This window comes from Macrobrachium nipponense, chromosome 20 (genome assembly GCF_015104395.2).
Source record: "Macrobrachium nipponense isolate FS-2020 chromosome 20, ASM1510439v2, whole genome shotgun sequence".
NCBI lineage: Eukaryota > Metazoa > Arthropoda > Malacostraca > Decapoda > Palaemonidae > Macrobrachium > Macrobrachium nipponense.
The window spans coordinates 40872619-40891625 of NC_061089.1; the positions used below are offsets into that span (position 1 = coordinate 40872619).

General features: G+C 40.0%; 3 protein-coding genes across 3 annotated transcripts; all 3 read right to left on the minus strand.

Annotated features, from left to right (window-relative positions):
* Window positions 1–523: 523 nt before the first annotated feature.
* LOC135225106 (major facilitator superfamily domain-containing protein 6-like) lies at window positions 524–5998 on the minus strand. Its single transcript, XM_064264366.1, has 7 exons — window positions 5394–5998; window positions 4087–4758; window positions 3631–3899; window positions 3124–3298; window positions 2540–2779; window positions 1910–2068; window positions 524–1423 (listed from the first exon to the last, which is right to left on the minus strand). The coding sequence occupies exons 1-7, from the start codon at window positions 5449–5451 to the stop codon at window positions 1296–1298; spliced, it is 1701 nt and encodes a 566-aa protein (XP_064120436.1). The 5' UTR covers window positions 5452–5998; the 3' UTR covers window positions 524–1295.
* Window positions 5999–8183: 2185 nt separating this feature from the next.
* On the minus strand, window positions 8184–11421 carry LOC135220008 (uncharacterized). Its single transcript, XM_064257299.1, has 3 exons — window positions 11344–11421; window positions 9320–11194; window positions 8184–9251 (listed from the first exon to the last, which is right to left on the minus strand). The coding sequence occupies exons 1-3, from the start codon at window positions 11419–11421 to the stop codon at window positions 8184–8186; spliced, it is 3021 nt and encodes a 1006-aa protein (XP_064113369.1).
* Window positions 11422–12988: 1567 nt separating this feature from the next.
* On the minus strand, window positions 12989–18172 carry LOC135220013 (uncharacterized). Its single transcript, XM_064257313.1, has 3 exons — window positions 18092–18172; window positions 17121–17230; window positions 12989–13796 (listed from the first exon to the last, which is right to left on the minus strand). The coding sequence occupies exons 1-3, from the start codon at window positions 18170–18172 to the stop codon at window positions 12989–12991; spliced, it is 999 nt and encodes a 332-aa protein (XP_064113383.1).
* Window positions 18173–19007: the final 835 nt, after the last annotated feature.

A 19007-nucleotide genomic window follows, 5' to 3' on the forward strand; every position in this document is an offset into this window, starting at 1 on the left:
CATCCTCCTCTCCTTTGTACATTATCAGTGCCATTCTATTCCCACCTTTCTAGTCCTGTCCCCTTCTTTATCAGTTTTATTCATTCCGGTTACGTTACCAATGATCGTGGCTCATACTACTCTCATTAAATAACTTGTTATTACTTATAATCCAAGAACTTCTCTACTTGTCATCTCAGTCACCCAGTTCACAGTTCTCTTCATTCGTAAGATTTTCAGAGTACTGTCTCCATCGTTCTGTTGTACCTTTCAGTCCAGCATTTATGTTTCCATCTTCAAGTTTTGTATAGTTTTTTCTTCTGCTTTTTTCCTAAATCACTCCGCTGTCTAGAATACTCTCTCTCTCTCTCTCTCTCTCTCTCTCTCTCTCTCTCTCTCTCTCTCTCTCTCTCTCTCTCTCTCTCTCTCTCTCTCTCTTTACGTATTTCGAATGGGTGAATCTATATTTGGGAAATGAAACAGGATAATAAAACTTAGCGCTAATTTATTTTTTTATTAAATGTATTTTGTCATTAGACGCGGATAATTCCGAACTTCGAACCTGGTATTGTCAGGCAAAACAGCTTAATAAAAGAAATGTGAAAAAGACTAGTATTAATACTGAGAGTGATAGCCTGGTCGTACTTGAAAGGCCATTCCGTAAAACAGGACATTTAGAATAAGTACTTGCTTCTCTGACAACCTTAAGTTTAAGGGAAAAAATGTAGTAAAGTCCTACGATATCTCCTTTTTGGTTAGAGACTGTCAGAGTCCCAGAGCTTTTACACAAATATACACATTATAAAAATGTATCAATGATATAACATACTTAGAAAATTAAACATCTTAGCAAAATCTTTTTTGATAGGAATCTACCAAGATTATAATTCATGTAGGATAATAAACGATTTGTATTATGAATACAAATGAACCGGATAATATTTACCTATGCAATTGCAAATAAATATAAATAAAAAAATCTATTTATAAAACGCCCATACGCGAGTTAATTACCTGAACAGACTACGCATTAAGCCCTTTAAGCAAATTTTACACTTATAAGTTAAGAAGTGTACGTCATGAGATTTTTTCGCGTTCACAAGAAAATAACAGTATGGTATATTGCGGTTTAGTTATGTATTATATATTACAAGAGTTGTTAAAGATTCTCAGTCATGTTTCTTACTGATATAAAACCGAAATCTGCTCTACTTTCTTTTTCATCGCAACGAACTAGTCATCCTTTTCCAGGACCAACTCAGTGTTGTACCGATTTCTAAATGATTCTTAATAACATGGCTGACTAACTCATGGCATTAAACGTCTTCTAACAGGGATTTCCGGGCGTCCTTTTCTTCTCTTACGTTCTTCTCTTTTTGAGGATTTTTTGATGAGTCTCTCGCTGAGGTTGTCGATGAACTGCTTGAGCCGTCATAAACAAAACCTGGGAAAAGCAATGTTTCTTTTAGCTTATAAAAACACATTCACTTTACTTTACTATATAAGCAAACTGAGAGTCTTTGCATCAAACGTTCTGGCACACTAATCTTGCTAAAACATCTGGATAAAAGTCCCAGTTTATCTTCTAAAATCAATGGAATATTAAGATATCTTGGAACCAATCAAGAAACTCCCGGTAAAATCGCCATTTATCTTCTCTGAAACTACAGTGGTTTTCGACAACTTACTTATATTTTTTATAGTGTATTTTTCAGTGATGACATTTTCAGTTAACTTCTGAATACGTAAAACAGTCGAGTTTTCTTTTAATGTTACATATTTTCCCAGGTAATTACAAGGAAAATGCAAAGAAAATTGGATATATATATATATATATATATATATATATATATATATATATATATATATATATATATATATATATATATATAACATATATAATCTGCTACAATAGATGACAACGCCATACCTTGTAACTTCTCGGATGGGCAGTATTTTGTGATCAGGAACTGAGAACACAAAAAAATCATGCAGAAAACAGCATCGAAAATTCCGACGATCAAAAACATCACAGCTCCTCCAACAGACTGGAACAGGACCCCTCCTAGAAAACCTGCCGTCGACTGTCCTGAAATACGAAAGATGAAAATAGATTTCTTCTAATTTTGACACTTTTGGCGTCCATCACATTGACGACCTCTGCTCGAATTCTAAAGTTGTATTTTTTTTAAACATTTAACTTTTTTCTCGGCTAAATAGATCCTTAAATTCTATCCTTGACTTGATATATTTTTGGTCGTGTTAGAATTACCTTAGATTTTATTTAAAATACTTACTTTATTGCCAGTTTTTTTTCACATTATTTATGTATATTTTCATGTAAGATTTACGGGTATTTATGAAGTAATAATGGACTGAACGATTTGCTTTTAATTAAAGGAGTGTAGTTATTTCTTTTACTATCCAAAATACTCACAAAAAATGAGTATTTCAGTCCTCGATGACCATAGCCATCGCGAAACCAAATTATGTCAATGAATCAAGGAATCAAAACCCAATTTCATCCGGAAACCGGAACGGCTGCATTAATGATGCTTACCTATCAAAAATAAAGCTCTGACCAGTGCCTGGAGAGTTGCCTGTGCCCCAGGTGGTGCCAGGTGACTGGCATAAGCTGCCATGCAGGCATGGAATAAGGCATAGCTTATGCCATTGAGGAACTCAACTGGTAGGAACAACCAAGGATTACTTAAAGTGTAGTAAAGACAGCACCTTATGGCTAGAGTCCCCAGGCATCCAGCAAATATCACGTTGTATCCAAGGCGTTTTATGAGCGTTCCTGTTAATGGAAAAAAAAGACGAAAGTGGGAATGAGAAGAAATAGGGAAAAAAAGTAGAACAGTTAAAGAGACAGTTTAGAGAATGTCTGGAATCACTGATGGCAAAAGCCAAGAAGAGATAATAAATCTTTGTTCATATCTGAAACACTCATAGTTTATAAGCTAAGAAAAATAATTAAGAGAGTGGCTAAGAAGATTTCGCTCTTTAAAATGAATTCAAGAATTATAACTCCGTAAAAAAAGAAACTGTATTAATCTGAGACTTTAATTCCCAAAAGAATCAGTCTATACTTTGCTTAAATCTTTAAAAAATGGCAAGCAAAGATTTACAAGTTCCTCTTACCTGAGAGGAAGAAGAAAGGAACTTCTCCTCCGAATGTCTCAATGCCTATATCTAGTCCTTGCAGGAGTTTCAAGTTTGCAAAGTCTGGGTCCCACGCAATGGACACGTCTTCGATATACATCAGCTTGAACACCCATAGAAGACCTAAGGATGTTCCCATAACGAAGGCCGTTACCTGCAAGCAAAATCTAATCTTCCTTATGGATTCATGATGTAGCAATGGGAATTTACTAAAGACTGCATAGCATCACTTAAATACTCGTATCTATCTGCTTTAAAATATAAGAAAATAGTTTACTGAGAAGTGAGATCTTAACATCTAATATTTTTCTGTACAAAACTATTCATGTGTAGTTTATGATGGTTTTACAATGAATTAAATCTAAATGACCTTCCCCGTACAAAACAAACAACACAAAATATTTATTCCCACTGACAATAAATTTTATGCTATTCATTCTTATGCATTAAGACACAAGAATAAGACTAACATTACACATTACTTACAAAGAAAAGCAAGGTTTGAGGCCGAACGATAACACTCCCAACATCCCCCATTTTTACTATGCTCTCTTTTGAGGATGAGATTTTCATTCTAGACACAAGAACCATGTCTGACGTCATGAGCACAACACAGATAATCACTGCCGGAAGGTAGTCGGTTTGAGGTAGGTCGTTGGAGTAAAGGTCTACCAGAGCTCCTGTGATGACCGAGAAGAGGCCCATGCCAATGGTTCCCCAAAGTCGCTGCTGACCATATTTGTGTCTTTCGCTTCCTATTTACAATGAGGAATTAAGAAATCAGATTGTAGTTAATGTTGCTGTCCTCTTTAAAATGTACGTTTATCTGTCAATTTAGTTGAAATGTCAAACCATCACTATCTGCTATATACATCTTATACAATATTTCCCTTGACCTAGAATATACCGTAATGACTTGAAAAATGCAAACTTGAAACTCACCAAGAATTTGTAAACAAACAGCGTCCGTGATCGTTACGCAGGTACTGAGGCCCATCTGTTCAATCAATAGAGCCCCAAATATCAACCAGAACTGCGGATACTTCATGAGGTAAGATAGTGCTGAAGAATCTTCGGAGTCTGAGAAGTCTCTCGAAACTGGAGAAGGGAACTGTCCTTCCTCGATGATCAGTTCTGGGTCAATCCTGTCCTGGAGGAGATTAGTAACTGATGGAAACTGCAGGCCCGTTCTATTAGAGGCTGAACTATCTTCAGTCTGTTCAGGGTTCATGAGGCCATGGCGGATGTGCTCTTCGTTTGCAGAAAAATTAGTGAATTGGGCACCGATACTTCGAAGAACATTTCCAGCATTTTCTTCATCAAGTGGAGGACTTGGAAACTTGGCACTGATATCCTGAAGGACATTACTAGTGTTTCCTTCATCAAGTGGGAGGCTTGGAAGGCCATAAGCTGCCATGATTCCCGTGGTAAGGAAGACAAGAGAACACAAGAACACAGTGCGATGTGCTCGGAAATAATCTGCAGATGCCCCTGATACGCTGGTGGCGATCAAGCCAACAATGGGCATTGTACTCCATAGGAACCCGATGCCCTGAGGTGTTACCCCCTTCTGCCTTGCTATCAGAGGGAGAACCATTACCAGAAATGCAGAGCCTGAAACAAGTAAAGTCATTTTAGTATTTTCTAAGAAAGGGCTTGCATTTTAATGTAGCTAACTTGACGGAGTATGAGAAATAGCTACCTTGTGTGTCTGTGTGTGTGTGTGTGAGAGAGAGAGAGAGAGAGAGAGAGAGAGAGAGAGAGAGAGAAGGGAGGTGCGGTGGGGGTGGGGGTCGGGGCATTAGGGAATGGGATGGCAAGTTGGAAAGACAAAATATGTGGAATGTTTGCTGTTTTCCCTACTAGAATAACTAAACAACACTAATACGTCTACTTGCGTATACTCGCTGATGTCTGATTATTTTGATACAAGATAATCGTGTGTCAGTACAAATTCATGGGCTTGTAATTGTAGTGATCGAATGCCATTAGTTGTTTAATTACCTGTGATATTTTCACACATATAGTGACTTATGTCTCATATCAATTGCGTCTTACTTGAGGAAAGATTATATCAACAGCAGTATTATTAGCACTAATATTACTTATAAAATAACACTGTTACGCTGGTGTTTTACTCACAACTTCATTTCGTTAATGAAGAAGGCCTAAACGAAGAAGTGAATCATATGAATTCAACAAAGAAGTATCGGCTAAATATAATTCCCAGATACTGTTCGTGATCTTACCTGCATATCTTAGGAAGTAATGTAGTTTGATGGGTAATAAACTCCGGTTGACATGCATCTTGGTGTGGTTATGATGTATGGTTATTAACTAGAATCGTAAGACGTTCGACTATCGAAGGCACTTCCAAAAGCCTTATAAGTTCTACAGTCGAATTCCGACTCAAGTTTTTCTCAAAGGCCCAAAATATCTTGCACGACTTCGCTGCTTTGCGTAAATTATCGAGGTCTTTTACTGAGAATCAAAGACATATCCAGCGCATAAATCTCTTCTTTTTCTTTGCTTATCACCTGAAGACGTAGCAGTAGTAGGCTGTGGAGTCAGCGTGGTAATGGCACTGCTTCTGAACACCGTGATATGCTATCGCCATCCTTTCATGCCAGGTTCTTAGCTCCTGTACTTAGCTGCAGTCTCTTATGTATGGGCACCCAAGTAACAAACATACGCACTCACACATTTCTCACTATTTGCTGTTGCTAGCCGTTTGTAATGGCTCGGCTGTTGCCATGTCGCTACTGATATTAGTACTGAGTTCCCAATGATCTCATTATTTTTTACTATTTGACTAATTTCCATGTTGATTTTAATCAAATATGCATACATCATAGGTTGCATGGTTATACGGAGAGAGAGAGAGAGAGAGAGAGAGAGAGAGAGAGAGAGAGAGAGAGAGAGAGAGAGACTCGAATTGTCATCACATCAGCAAACTTTTTTGTCTTTGTTTAGTTCTAATCTTGGTTTTAGTTCATAAGGTATAGTTGATTTTGTCCCAACCAGGTTACCTTATTAGAAGGCGCAGTTTTAATTGGGGTAACTGTCCTCTTAATAAGCAAAGTGACCACGTTACATAACATTGTAATCTTGATGAAAAAAATTACCCATTTGTCTTGATGACTTATGTGTTCCTGTCTTCGATGTCATAGATATATACAAAGCACGAAACCACCCCTCCTCCTCCCTACAATGACCCTGGGTCAACCTGATATGGTGTTTACGCAGGACCCTAAGGAGTTGGTCTATCGTAGGAGTCCTTTTTATTTGATTCTAGTTTTGCAACACTTCTCTCCTATGTTTGGTTAATTGAAAACAGGAATCAGGAAAGGACCAGTCCTTAGAACATCTGCCAAAATAAATTGTGAAGTGAGCGTTTGCCGATTAGTAAAAACTACTCAAAGCTCATCGAAGCTGCAAAGAACCTTAAGAAATGCACCGCAAAAGGAGCACAATAATTATATGAATAGGTGTAGATTCTGACAGAGGCTTTAAAGAAGGAAATTTTATTTTACATATTTATTTGTACCAAAAGTCAAGTAGAATTTGCATATTATCATAGACTCCATGGACAAAACTGTTATTCTTACCATTAAAATCAAAAGCTGGCCACTTTCCGATGTAGAAAAATAATGAATACTTAGCATTTTAAGAGTTTTTCCTTATTTCATATTTGAAAATATTCTATATTTATTCAACAGCTTTTTGGCAATACGAGTAAACACAAGATGAACTAATTGTTTAGGGTTTTATGGATTCCTGTTTGATAATATTTGTCTGATTTTTTTTTTACTATTCAAAAAGCATAAGCAAAAATAATTATTTTAATAACTAAATATGAAAAGAGAAGAAATATTGTCGCATTATAGATTATTATTTTTGAGTTATATACGGAATGGAAGCATGATTAAACTGATATTGGTTGCTTGAAGAACCATTGTCTCTCTTAAAAATTTGTTTGTCAAATGACTTCCTCATTTTAGTGCGTATCATGTTTTAATCCATATGTATTCTCTCAAATATTCTTTAACTTTCTAAAGATTTTCCTCATATGATCCACTTTCAATTTGTGTTACTTTTTCCCAGCTTTATTCTTGAATGGAGATAGGCAAAGTTGTCTAAGGATCATTGTTGTGGTTTTAATTTCTGCACTCACAAATTTCTATCATTATTATAGAATATACTTGGAAGCAGTGAATGTAAATGTTTAATTTCCTGCAGTTATAGAACTACAGCCTACTTGTACTCTTTGATAGAAACTTGTACATACTTGAAATATTTATCTAAAAATGATATTGTCATGATACAATAAAGTTTGTTCATACTTACCAGGCAGATATATATATAGCTGTATTCTCTGACGTTCGACAGAATTTCAAAACTCCCGGCACACGCAGTGGTCGGCCAGGTGGTTAGTACCCATTCCCGCCGCTGGGAGGCGGGCGTTAGGAACCATTCCCATTTTCTATTCAGATTTTTCTAGACCACTGTCCCCTGAGGGGAGGTGGGTGGGTACTTGATTATATATATCTGCCAGGTAAGTATGAACAAACTTTATTGTATCATGACAATATCATTTTGTTCATGACACTTACCTGCCAGATATATATATAGCTGAATCCCACCCTTGGAGGTGGGAAGGGACAGAATAGAAGGATTTTGGAAACAAATTACATGCAGATGATTGACATCTTGGTTCCTTACCTGTTAGCATAGCTGACTTCGTGATTACTGTCACCCAAGTCCGCTTCTGCAACAATACCACCTGACCTAGCCCAACTAAGTTAGTCCCATAACTTTTAGGCTAAATAAAGGGAAGTCCGCCTCAAGCAGCGACCCTACAACCATAAAAAACAACACCATAAATTAAAAGCACACCTATCCATTTTCCAAAGGATGGGAATCGTGCCGCTTCATGTCCCCATTACTATATCTGCGGAAATGTACGGTCCCAGGGAGTAGCAATTCTCATATGTTGCTTTCACATCTCTGAGGTAATGTGAAGCGAACACAGAGTTGCTTCACCAATATGTGGCACTCAAGATATCACTGAGTGCCATATTCTTTTGGAAAGCCACCGAAGTCGCTATGGCTCTGATTTCGTGAGCTTTAATCTTCAAAAGACTAAGGTCACTATCTGGACAAGACGCATGAGCCTCCCTGATGGTGCTCCTTAAGGAGAACGCCAGAGCGTTCTTCGACATTGGTAATTCTGGTCTCCTGACCGAGCACCACAGGTTGTCCGACGGACCTCTACATTGTTTAATTTTCGCCAGATAAAACTTGAGAGCCCTGACAGGGCACAGGACTCTCTCTGGTTCTCGTCCGGTAATCTCTGATAACCCCTTGATTTCAAAGCTCTTGGGCCAAGGGTTGGACGGGTTTTCGTTCTTGGCTAAGAACGAGGGACTCAGAGAACACACCGCATTGTATTCTCTGAAGCCCACATGCTTACTCATGGCCTGAATCTCGCTAACCCTTTTCGCTGTTGCTAAAGCTGTTAAGAAGACAGCCTTTCTAGTTAGATCCTTCATCGAGGCAGCATGCAAAGGTTCAAATGGGCTTGACATTAGAAATTTCAAGACAAAATCCAGATTCCATGACGGAATTCTAGGTCGTGGAATCTTTGAGGTCTCAAAAGACCTCAAAAGATCGTGCAGATCCTTATTATTCGACAAATCCAAGCCCCTGTGTCGGAAGACTGTCGACAGCATGCTTTTGTAGCCTTTGATTGTGGGCACTGAAAGCTTGTCAATATTTCTAAGGTGTAGAAGGAAATCGGCAATCTGGCTCACAGAGGTCGTGGAGGAGGAAACATCTCTCCTCTTACACCATCTCCTAAAAACAGCCCACTTCGATTGGTAAACAACTTGAGAGGATGTTCTTCTAGCGTTGGCAATAGCTCTTGCCACTGCTCTTGAAAAACCTCTCGCTCTGGCCAACTTTTCAATAGTCTGAATGCAGTCAGACTCAGAGCGGAGAGGTTTTTGTGATACCTCTCGAAGTGGGGCTGTTTGAGTAGATCGATTCTTTCTGGTAGAGTCCTTGGAAAGTCTACCAGAAATGACATGACCTCTGCGAACCAGTCGCTTGCAGGCCAAAATGGGGCGATCAGAGTCATTCTTGCTCCTTCTGAAGCCGCAAACTTCCTTATCACCTCTCCCAGGAGTTTGAATGGAGGAAAGGCGTAGACATCCATTCCCTTCCAATTCCAAAGCATGGCATCTATCGCTATCGCTCCTGGGTCGAGAACCGGGGAGCAGTAAATTGGGAGCCTCTTTGTCTTCGATGTCGCGAAGAGGTCTACTAATGGCCTCCCCCAAAGTCTCCACAACTCCCGGCAAACTTCTGAATGGAGAGTCCACTCGGTCGGAAGCAGCTGATGTTGACGGCTGAGAAGGTCTGCCCGAACGTTCTGCACTCCTGACACGAACCTTGTTAGCAACGTTATATCCCTCATCTTCGCCCAGAGCAAGATATTCCTCGCTATCTCGAACAGGGGTCGAGAATGCGTCCCTCCCTGTTTCTTGATATATGCGAGAGCTGTGGTGTTGTCTGAGTTGATCTGGACAATCCGTTCTATAATTCTTTCCTCAAATAATTGCAGAGCCAAACGAATTGCTTCTAATTCCTTGAGGTTTATGTGCCAGGACCTCTGTTCCCCTCTCCAGAGGCCTGACACTTCTTCCTCCCCCAGTGTTGCTCCCCAGCCTGTCATGGACGCGTCTGAGAACAACACTAGGTCTGGGCTCAGAAGCTTGAGAGACAGTCCTTCCAATAGCTTGACGGGATCGAACCACCACTTCAAATGGTCTTTGACCGACTGAGAGATTCTTAAAATTTCGTTCAAGTCTTTTTTGTTCTTCCAGTTGTCTGCTATGAAGAACTGAAGCGGCCTGAGGTGTAGCCTTCCCAGAGAAACAAATTTCTCCAGCGAGGAAATGGTCCCCAGCAGACTCATCCATTCCCTCGCTGAGCATATTTCCTTCTCTAAGAAGACTAATACTTTTTCTAAGCATTTCAGCTGACGTTCCGTGGATGGAAAAGCTTGAAAAGCCACTGAATCCATCTGAATCCCCAGATACACGATGGACTGTGTTGGGATCAGATGGGATTTCTCGAAATTGACGAGAAGGCCTAGGGCTTTTGTCAGCTGTAACGTTTTGTGAAGGTCCTCCAGACACTTTGTCTTGCAAGACGACCGGATGAGCCAATCGTCTAGATAGAGTGAGACTCTTATCTTCGAAAGATGAAGCCATTTTGCTACGTTTTGCATCAAAAACGTGAAAACCATCGGAGCTGTACTTAGTCCGAAGCAGAGGGCTCTGAATTGGAAGACCTGCCCTTTTAAGACGAATCTGAGGTACTTCATGGACCGAGGATGGATCGGGACATGGAAGTATGCATCTTGGAGATCCAAGGACACCATCCAATCCCCTGGTCTTAGTGTTGCTAAAACAGACTGTGAAGTTTCCATCTTGAATTTTTCTTTCTTTACAAAAAGATTTAGTCTGCTCACGTCCAGGACAGGTCTCCATCCCCCAGACTGCTTCGGAACCAGGAATAACCTGTTGTAAAAGCCTGGGGAATTCAATGATAGAACCCGCTCTACCGCTCTCTTCTCTAACATTTGATCCAAAAGATCTAGCAGGATCTGTTGTTTCGAAGTCTGGTAAGATGGCGACAGATCTATCGGTTCCGTGCTTAATGCAGGTCTTGAGAGGAACGGGATCTTGTAACCGTTCTCGATAACTTCGAGTGACCAACTGTTCGCTCCTCTTATCCTCCAAGCTTCTGAGAAAAGAGCGAGTCTCGCTCCGACCGGTGTCTGAAGGGTAGATAAGTCATTTCTTTCCCCTAGACTTTGATGGGGCTCTGCCTCTAGGGAAGGTTCTCCCCCGAGTGGAGGCTCTCGAGGGAGCTCTGCCACGAAAGGGCTTAAAATTCTTCCTGGAAACTTGCGTAGTCCGGGAAGAGGGATGGGCAGCAGGACGTTTTGAGGATTGAGATAATAGGTCCTGCGTTGCTTTCTCTTGAAGATTCACAGATAGATCTTTTATCATTGATTGAGGAAAAAGATGAGCCGAAAAGGGGGCAAACAACAGTTCTGCTTTCTGTGCGGGCGATACTGATTTTGATGTAAAACTGCAGTAAAGCGCACGTTTCTTAAGGACTCCTGACGCAAAATGTGATGCCGATTCGTCGGAGCCATCCCTTACTGCTATAAATGCCCTTAAGATGATGGTCTGTTTCCGTCATCGTCCAGGATACTTTTGCTGAAGGAAGGTAAGATCTTCTCGGAGCATCCACCAAATTAGAGAAATCACCTTAAGCGGATGCAGGGATCCTCAAACCTGCTTCCTCTTCCGTTTCATACCATATTCCTCCTCTACCACTAAGTTTTGCGGGGGGAAGAGCAAATGAAGTCTTGCCCTTCGCCTTCTTGGATTCCATCCAATCATGGATCCTTTTGAACGCCTTTTTTGTGGAGAGTGACGTGGCCATCTTCACAAATCCTGGCGTCTTCCTTGCCTTCGATGAAGATAGTTGAGAAGGCGGAGAGAGAGGAACCGGAACTTGAAACTTATCAGAAAATAAGTCTTTCAAAAGGCGAGTCAGGGTTTTATAATCTGAAGAAGATGAGGCTGAAGACTCTTCCTCATCCTCAGGACCAGGGTCAGTTGAATCTTCTTCTTCCAAAGGAACAGCCGAGGTGTCCTGTTTCGAGCGCGAAGAGACTAAACTCTTATTTCCCTGGGGAATTTTCGAAGAGGAAATTATAGTATGTTCTCCTATCAGCGTCGAATTTCTATCAAGTTCCTGTAAAGGAACGTCATGAGGTGCGTCCTGGAGAACTCTCTCTTGACGAGAGTCCAAACGAGGCTCTTGTCTAAATTCTTGAAGAGTCGATCGCTCACCCGTCTGAGGAGCGTCCTGCCTCATATTTCTGCGAGCGTCCTAACCTTTAGGACGCCTAGCGTCCTCAAACGCCTACTCATGAGCGTCTTTATCTTCCTCCTGGCGAGCGTCCTGACATGAAGGACACCGAGCGCTTAGCAAAGTCTTCTTAGCATCATGCCGTATAGCGTCATGACGTCTAGGATGATTAGCGTCCTTAGAACCTGCATCGTGAGTTTCTTGCCGATGTTTGTGATATCGAGCATCCAGCAAAGCGTCCTCACGAGCGTCCTGAACAGTTTCGCGATGAGAAAAACTTCGAGTTTCTCCAACTAAGCCTTTGCGCACCCATCGAGGAGCAATATTATAAGTAGACTGCCGTGCGCCATCAACGTTGTCCTTAGAAGCTTCTCGATACCTAAATCTTACGTCCTGAGCGGTTTCTTGAAAGACTGCAGGACGAGCGTGCTGAGAAGGGTCTTTACGGGATTCTTGGCGAGTGTCTCGACACTTACGAGTAGAAACCTTGACAGAAGTTTCTCTAATAGTTCTATGGCGCTGGAGATTCTCTCTGTGTTCCCGATTATCAACATTATCTTCCTCCGTTCGAACATCGCCGAAGCGAGTCCTCTGAGAGTTCTCCAACTCCTGACAAAGACGATGGCCGCCTGTGCGACAACTAGCGTCTTTGACGTTTTCGCAGATACTTCCAGAGGCTCTATCAACAGGAGTACTAGCGCGCTCCTGCATGAGTCGTTGAGATCTAAAAGGTGACGAAACAGGAGAGGGAGAAGAACGAGGAGAGGAAGAAGGAGAACGTCTGGATTTCTTGACAGGCAACCATAGATCCTTCTTACGATGACGTGATCTTGACTCTCTTTCAGCGAAAAACGTAGACAATTGTCGATGCATCGCCAGTAGGGTCTCCTTAGACGGGGGAAGATTCATACGAAGGACTTATCCAGTGAAAAGACGATGGGCGAGGGGACGCCCTCTTCTTTCTCTCAGGACTAATTTCAGGTAGATTGGAGAATAAGACTACCTCCTTTTCACCAGAAGTCCTAACCCTCTTCTGAGGGATAGCGTCTTCAAAGTCTTCCGGAGAAGAACTAAGAGGAAGCCGCGTATGAGGACGTTCCCGATCTTCTGATAAAACGTCCTCTTCTCTAAATCCTCTCTTAAGAGGGCGGGAACGACGATGGCCGCCTGTGCGACAACTTACGTCCTTACCGCTCTCATCTTGAGAGGTCCTCCGAGAGACCCATCCTCGTTGAGGAGAAGACGTCTCGGAGGAAGAGAAACATTCTTTTAATATTCGAGCTCGCGCACGATCTTTGGCAGCCTGGGAATCGTCTTCAGGTACTGCCGAAGGGACGCCAGACCGGTGTTTAGTTCCCGTAACCCTCCTTCGGCTTACGACATGTCCATTCCCTATGTCCTGGGAGTCCGACAGAGGTCTCAGCCTGTAGGCGCTATAGGACCGGTTTGACGCCCCCTCCACAACACTATCACTATCACTGCACTTTTGCACATTAGTTTGGAGCGCGAGCACTTTTGATTCAAGGTTCCGAATCGACTCCATAATTGTAGTAAGAGCATTACCTTCAGCAATCACTTCATTACCCGAAGGCAAAATAACAGGGTTAGGCGTAATGGGCTCTACATTTATATTAGACTGCGGTGTTTTATCACTGCGACTCTTGACAGAAGCACTCCTGGAGGAAGACCTCCTGATTCTGTCACGTTCAAGCTTACGTACATAAGACTCATACGCCTTCCATTCAACATTAGACAGAACCTCACATTCTTTACACCTATCATCCAATAAACAAACATGCCCTCTACAATTCGTGCACACCGTGTGAGAGTCTACCGAGGCTTTCGGTAGCCTAACCTTACACTTTCACACCGCACACCCTGAAACTAGTAGAACTAGATCCAGACATCACGAATCAAGAACAATCCAATCCAAATTCAAACCACAATAGTGTATGCCAAGTCACAAAGCCAATTTCAACAACCAAAAGACAATCAGAATACTTAAGTGACCAAATAAGTTTCGAAAATCCTGAGCGGAGGTAATGGAAACAAGTGTTTACACTACCGCGACAGAGAAAAATCTGAATAGAAAATGGGAATGGTTCCTAACGCCCGCCTCCCAGCGGCGGGAATGGGTACTAACCACCTGGCCGACCACTGCGTGTGCCGGGAGTTTTGAAATTCTGTCGAACGTCAGAGAATACAGCTATATATATATCTGGCAGGTAAGTGTCATGAACAAAACTATGGATATGCCCCAAAACATCATAACATCTAGTAGAACGTATAGTACGTCCATACTAAGCAATACACATTAATGGTTCCAAATCTTCCGCATGTGGGATTTGCATCCGAGGCACCCAACAAAACAATCCAATTTTCCTTGCATATCAATGGTTTTGTTTTCATAGCAGAATAACATGCAATAAGTTAAGCCATTAAAATTATTGAATTTTAATGGAAACCATTCAAACTTATAACAAACAAAGGCCCTTGCACAAATATAATTTCCACCTTCTTTTCACCCCTGCAAGATATCAAATATTTTGGTTGACACACAAAGGTACTATAATGGTTTTATATCAAATACTGTGGTTGACACACTATGTACAATAATGGCTTTATCTAGTAAAGGAGTAAAGAGACAATGTAAAGGACATCATGTTACAGAGCTAACACAAAAGCTTCCAAATTGGAGAGCCAATGCAACTAGAAAAATGGAGATATACTTTCAGGACAGGAAGACTTCTTTTGCTGACAAGTATTCTAACAGTCCTGTCCTGGCCAGTAGCATACGTTAGGTAAAATGAGTGCTCTGTACACCGTACAGACATCATTACCCTACACTTCTATTAGACGTAAAAATAAATTACTTCTATTTGTAACAAACTCATACATGATGAACTTCAAGGGTCAATAAGCATATATAAGAAAGGAATGGCAATTAATACAAAAACAATATAATAAATAACATTTATTGATGATACCGCAGTATTTCATAATCTATGTCGTAAAGAGAAGATGGTTGCAAAGGCATTAGTGCACTGAGAAAAGTCTTCCATCTAATACTCTGTCTACAAAACATTTTGAGTACTAAACTTCATAATCATAGCAACTTCGAAACTATCTACTCAGAAGACACAAACATACAATGCTGCTTGATTGCAATCACCATTAAGGAACTGGTTTTCTGACATTTCAAATCCAATACAACACTTAACAAATTACAAAACATCCACAACAAATTACAGAACATTCACAAACCTTGAAATCACACACAGTATTTATTTGTGCTCAGTATTTATTTGTGCTATGTCTTTTGTGACCACAGTACTGACAAATTAATGATAAACAGAGATGCTCTTCACAATGATAAATACATAGTCCTGTTCTGACAAGATATTCCATTACTGTGTTTGATATGAAATAAAGAAATTTGAGTATTACCTCACTTTAGTTTTTTCACAATTTATCTTATTTTACTTTTCATAGTCCTTCTTTTCTTATACTTTCTTGTCAAATGCAATTAAAACATGTAAAAGGATTAATTTTTTTGATAAAATCAGTACAGAGTTGTTCATTTGATAACACTAAGAATATATTTTCCATCAAAATACTGTTTCAATATACAGTCAGATGCATAAATCAATAATTGACAAAACTAATTTTTAGGGTATCATAACAAATCTTGACTTACCTGGATGAAGCATTCGTGGGTTCAATACACCGACATTTTTCTATGATTTACGAATGTTATATGCTGATTATAACTGATTACTTAACACTGCTTTATCCAGATAAAAAAACACGCATTAATGATGGTGCAACTTTTGTTAATTATCATAAACAAGAACATCTGCGTTTATTATTCTAAGGTAACTAATAAAACTGTTTGAACTTGCACCCAGTTGCATCTATCTTCCCAAACATACAAGGTGTACTGCAGTATGTGAAAAAATATGAGAAAAACTATATGGTATACCATTACAGTAAAGAAATATAGCCAAGAAGGTCGTAAGAGGCACTTTGCAACACTATGCTAAGCTACAAATATCACAACCTTCATTAGTTTCATACAAAAAGAATCCTACTTTCTTTTACTAAATTATACACTCAGATCAGATTGTCATAGTGTTAAAATAGAAAGACCTGCATAAAGATATGGAAAATGAATAGTACTAACCATTGTCAGTATATGTTCTACATCATAATTATCTTTGGTAACATACAAATAAAACATTTAGTGGCTCAAAGTTATTCAAAATTTTTTGTTTCACTCCAATATGGAGCAAAGTACTAAGAAAGTGGTATTTCTTTACAACTGAAGAAAAAAATATCCCAATCACTACAGTAAAACTATCAGGCACTTATTCCCCAAAGCAATGTTTTCTTTGGGTTCAAGTTATCTTGAGAGAAACAATGTTACCTTAAAAGAAACCTATGTTATACAATGAGGTGATATGGACTTTTCTCTTAAGTTACAATTGTAATTACAATTTTTCAGTGTTTCAAATATTAGAAATTAGGTTTAGATTAATAATAAGAGAAAATTGGCTTTGCTATTTCTAAATGTTATGTAAGCACAGCAGATATATTTCATTACAGAAAGCACTTTCCATAACCTATGATTTTGGGTAATTATTCCATTACCATTGGTAAAATCAATGAATAGTAGCTATATGAGTTTAATACTATAAAATTAATTCATTTTCATATCGTTTTAAATCAAATAATCCAAACTAACTGCTGTTTTGTACAAATTTTATTATTAAAGGGCAAAGTATTTGGGATTGTTATATGTATACAGCTCATTGTAAAAGCTGTTAATAAAACCAGAATAATTCACTAAAATTAATCAAATATTAATTACATAAAAGCAATTAAAACCACTTGTTTCCTTCACTCTTGGAATTCATTAATTTTAAAGTATACAACCAATTAGGATGCTTTTGCTCCTAAAATATAGTTTAACATATAGTTAATTAGGAAATGTCAGAAAAAAAACATCTTTGACAGTTTACTCTTTAGCAGGCATAGCACAGACCTCTTCACATTCTAGGTCTGTTACATTGAGTGGTTCATTACTTTCCTCTGCTGTAGCTCCTGCAGTCTCTTCTTCTATCCCCAGAGCCTATAAGCAAGTAACCATATCTAAGATTAAAGCATACAAGAAAGAAAAATGAAAAAGAATGCTACTACATTCTTATCCAACCCAAACCATGCTTTTAAATGACAAATTTTTACAGTAATTTGTATTTTTCCTAACGTACAAACCTAAAGTCTTTACAAATGGAGCCAGCTATTTAACTTAAAACATAGTGGATATTGGCAGTTGGCTACCAACAGAAGAGGACGTATCCTCTCCATCCAGATGGTAAACATTCACTTTACCTTTTGGCACAAGAAGCAGGATGAGAGGTGGCTAGAGGTGGGCCATTAATGTAAAGGCCTAAGATTTGTATGTTACAAAAAATACAATTACTTTAAAAACTTGTCATGTGTTCCTACATGTATACAAACCCTTGGTCTTTACATATGGGAGACTTACTCCTTGGTGGGAGGATTCTGAGCAAATCTCTGAACTGACTGGTAGTTCGCCTCACCTGGGGCCTCTTTCCTGGTCACCTAAGATCACAGGAAGGAGACCCATGCCTCTGATCTGTTGAAAATGTGTGATGTTCAATTGCCAGATTTCTGGGCCTTCGAATAAATGGAAGGTAATGTTATTGATTCGAAAATAGGCTTGGATGAACCCATATTGTTGGGATAATAAAGCTGAAGATAACCAATGAGTCTGTTCATTGGCAGTCCCTCTCTCCCCTTGCTAGAGAGAGGGGTAGGAGTTGCATTTATTAATCCAAAAGGAGCTAGACAGGATACTCAGTCATCTAGAACACCTGCATGCACACCCATCCAGCACATGACAGTTTCCTAACCGTCCTTTAGAGGGGTATAAAAGAGAAGGTAGGAAGCTAGTCCCGCACACACTCACTCTTCTGCAGCCATACACCTTAGGCGAGATGCTACCTGTCCCAAAGAGCTGGGGTGATCTACATGACTGTTGAGCAGCCATCATAGAACCCAAGGAAAAAGACTCCGAGGATCTATGGGCAACATCCCGAAGGTAAAAAGGAGACAATTATGGTCTATTGTGACCACCTTCCAGTCCTTAGTACCTGTTCAGTAGGTTCTTCCTGAATGCTAGGGGCCGACAAATGGCCCTGACCTTATGAAATCTTGCCTGGAACATTGTTGTCCACCATGTCAGCTGTGGAGTATGTCTGTTTGATCATACATAAAGTCAAATGAAATGGAGCTCCTAGACACCACTTCTTGGCCGAGTCAAAACCAAAAGCAAGTTGTTGGCACTTAGTTTGGATGTGAAGTCCTAAGTGGTGATGCAAAGGCCTTTGGACACTTGGCAGCCTTAAAAACAGAATGGTCATAACTGCTGATCTCCTGTTGAATCAGGCAGAATGACAGGAAGTCGTAATCCCAAGACTTGAATCATGGATGCGAAAGATGTCTCCTAGACACCAACAGCATCTGGAGTTCCTAAGAGGTCACTTATCCAAGTATGTACTGACTACCCCTCAATGTTTCTTACAGTGGATGCGTAAGACGTCTCCTAGACGTCAACAGCATTTGGTGTTCCCAGGAGGTTACCTATCGAAGTACTACTGACCAGACCCAATTGCTGCTAAACTTCACTGACCAGACAAGAAGCAATGTTTTCAATGTGGTATGGTTTATAGCTGTTATGCCCACTTTCCATAATGACAGAGCCGAACAGTAACAGCTTCAGTGTGTCGAGATTGAAGGACTAATCAGCCGTCTTCCTAAATTGAATAATTCTTCGAAAAGTTGAAGTGTCCGGACCAATTGCCAAACAATGACTCTAGTGACTG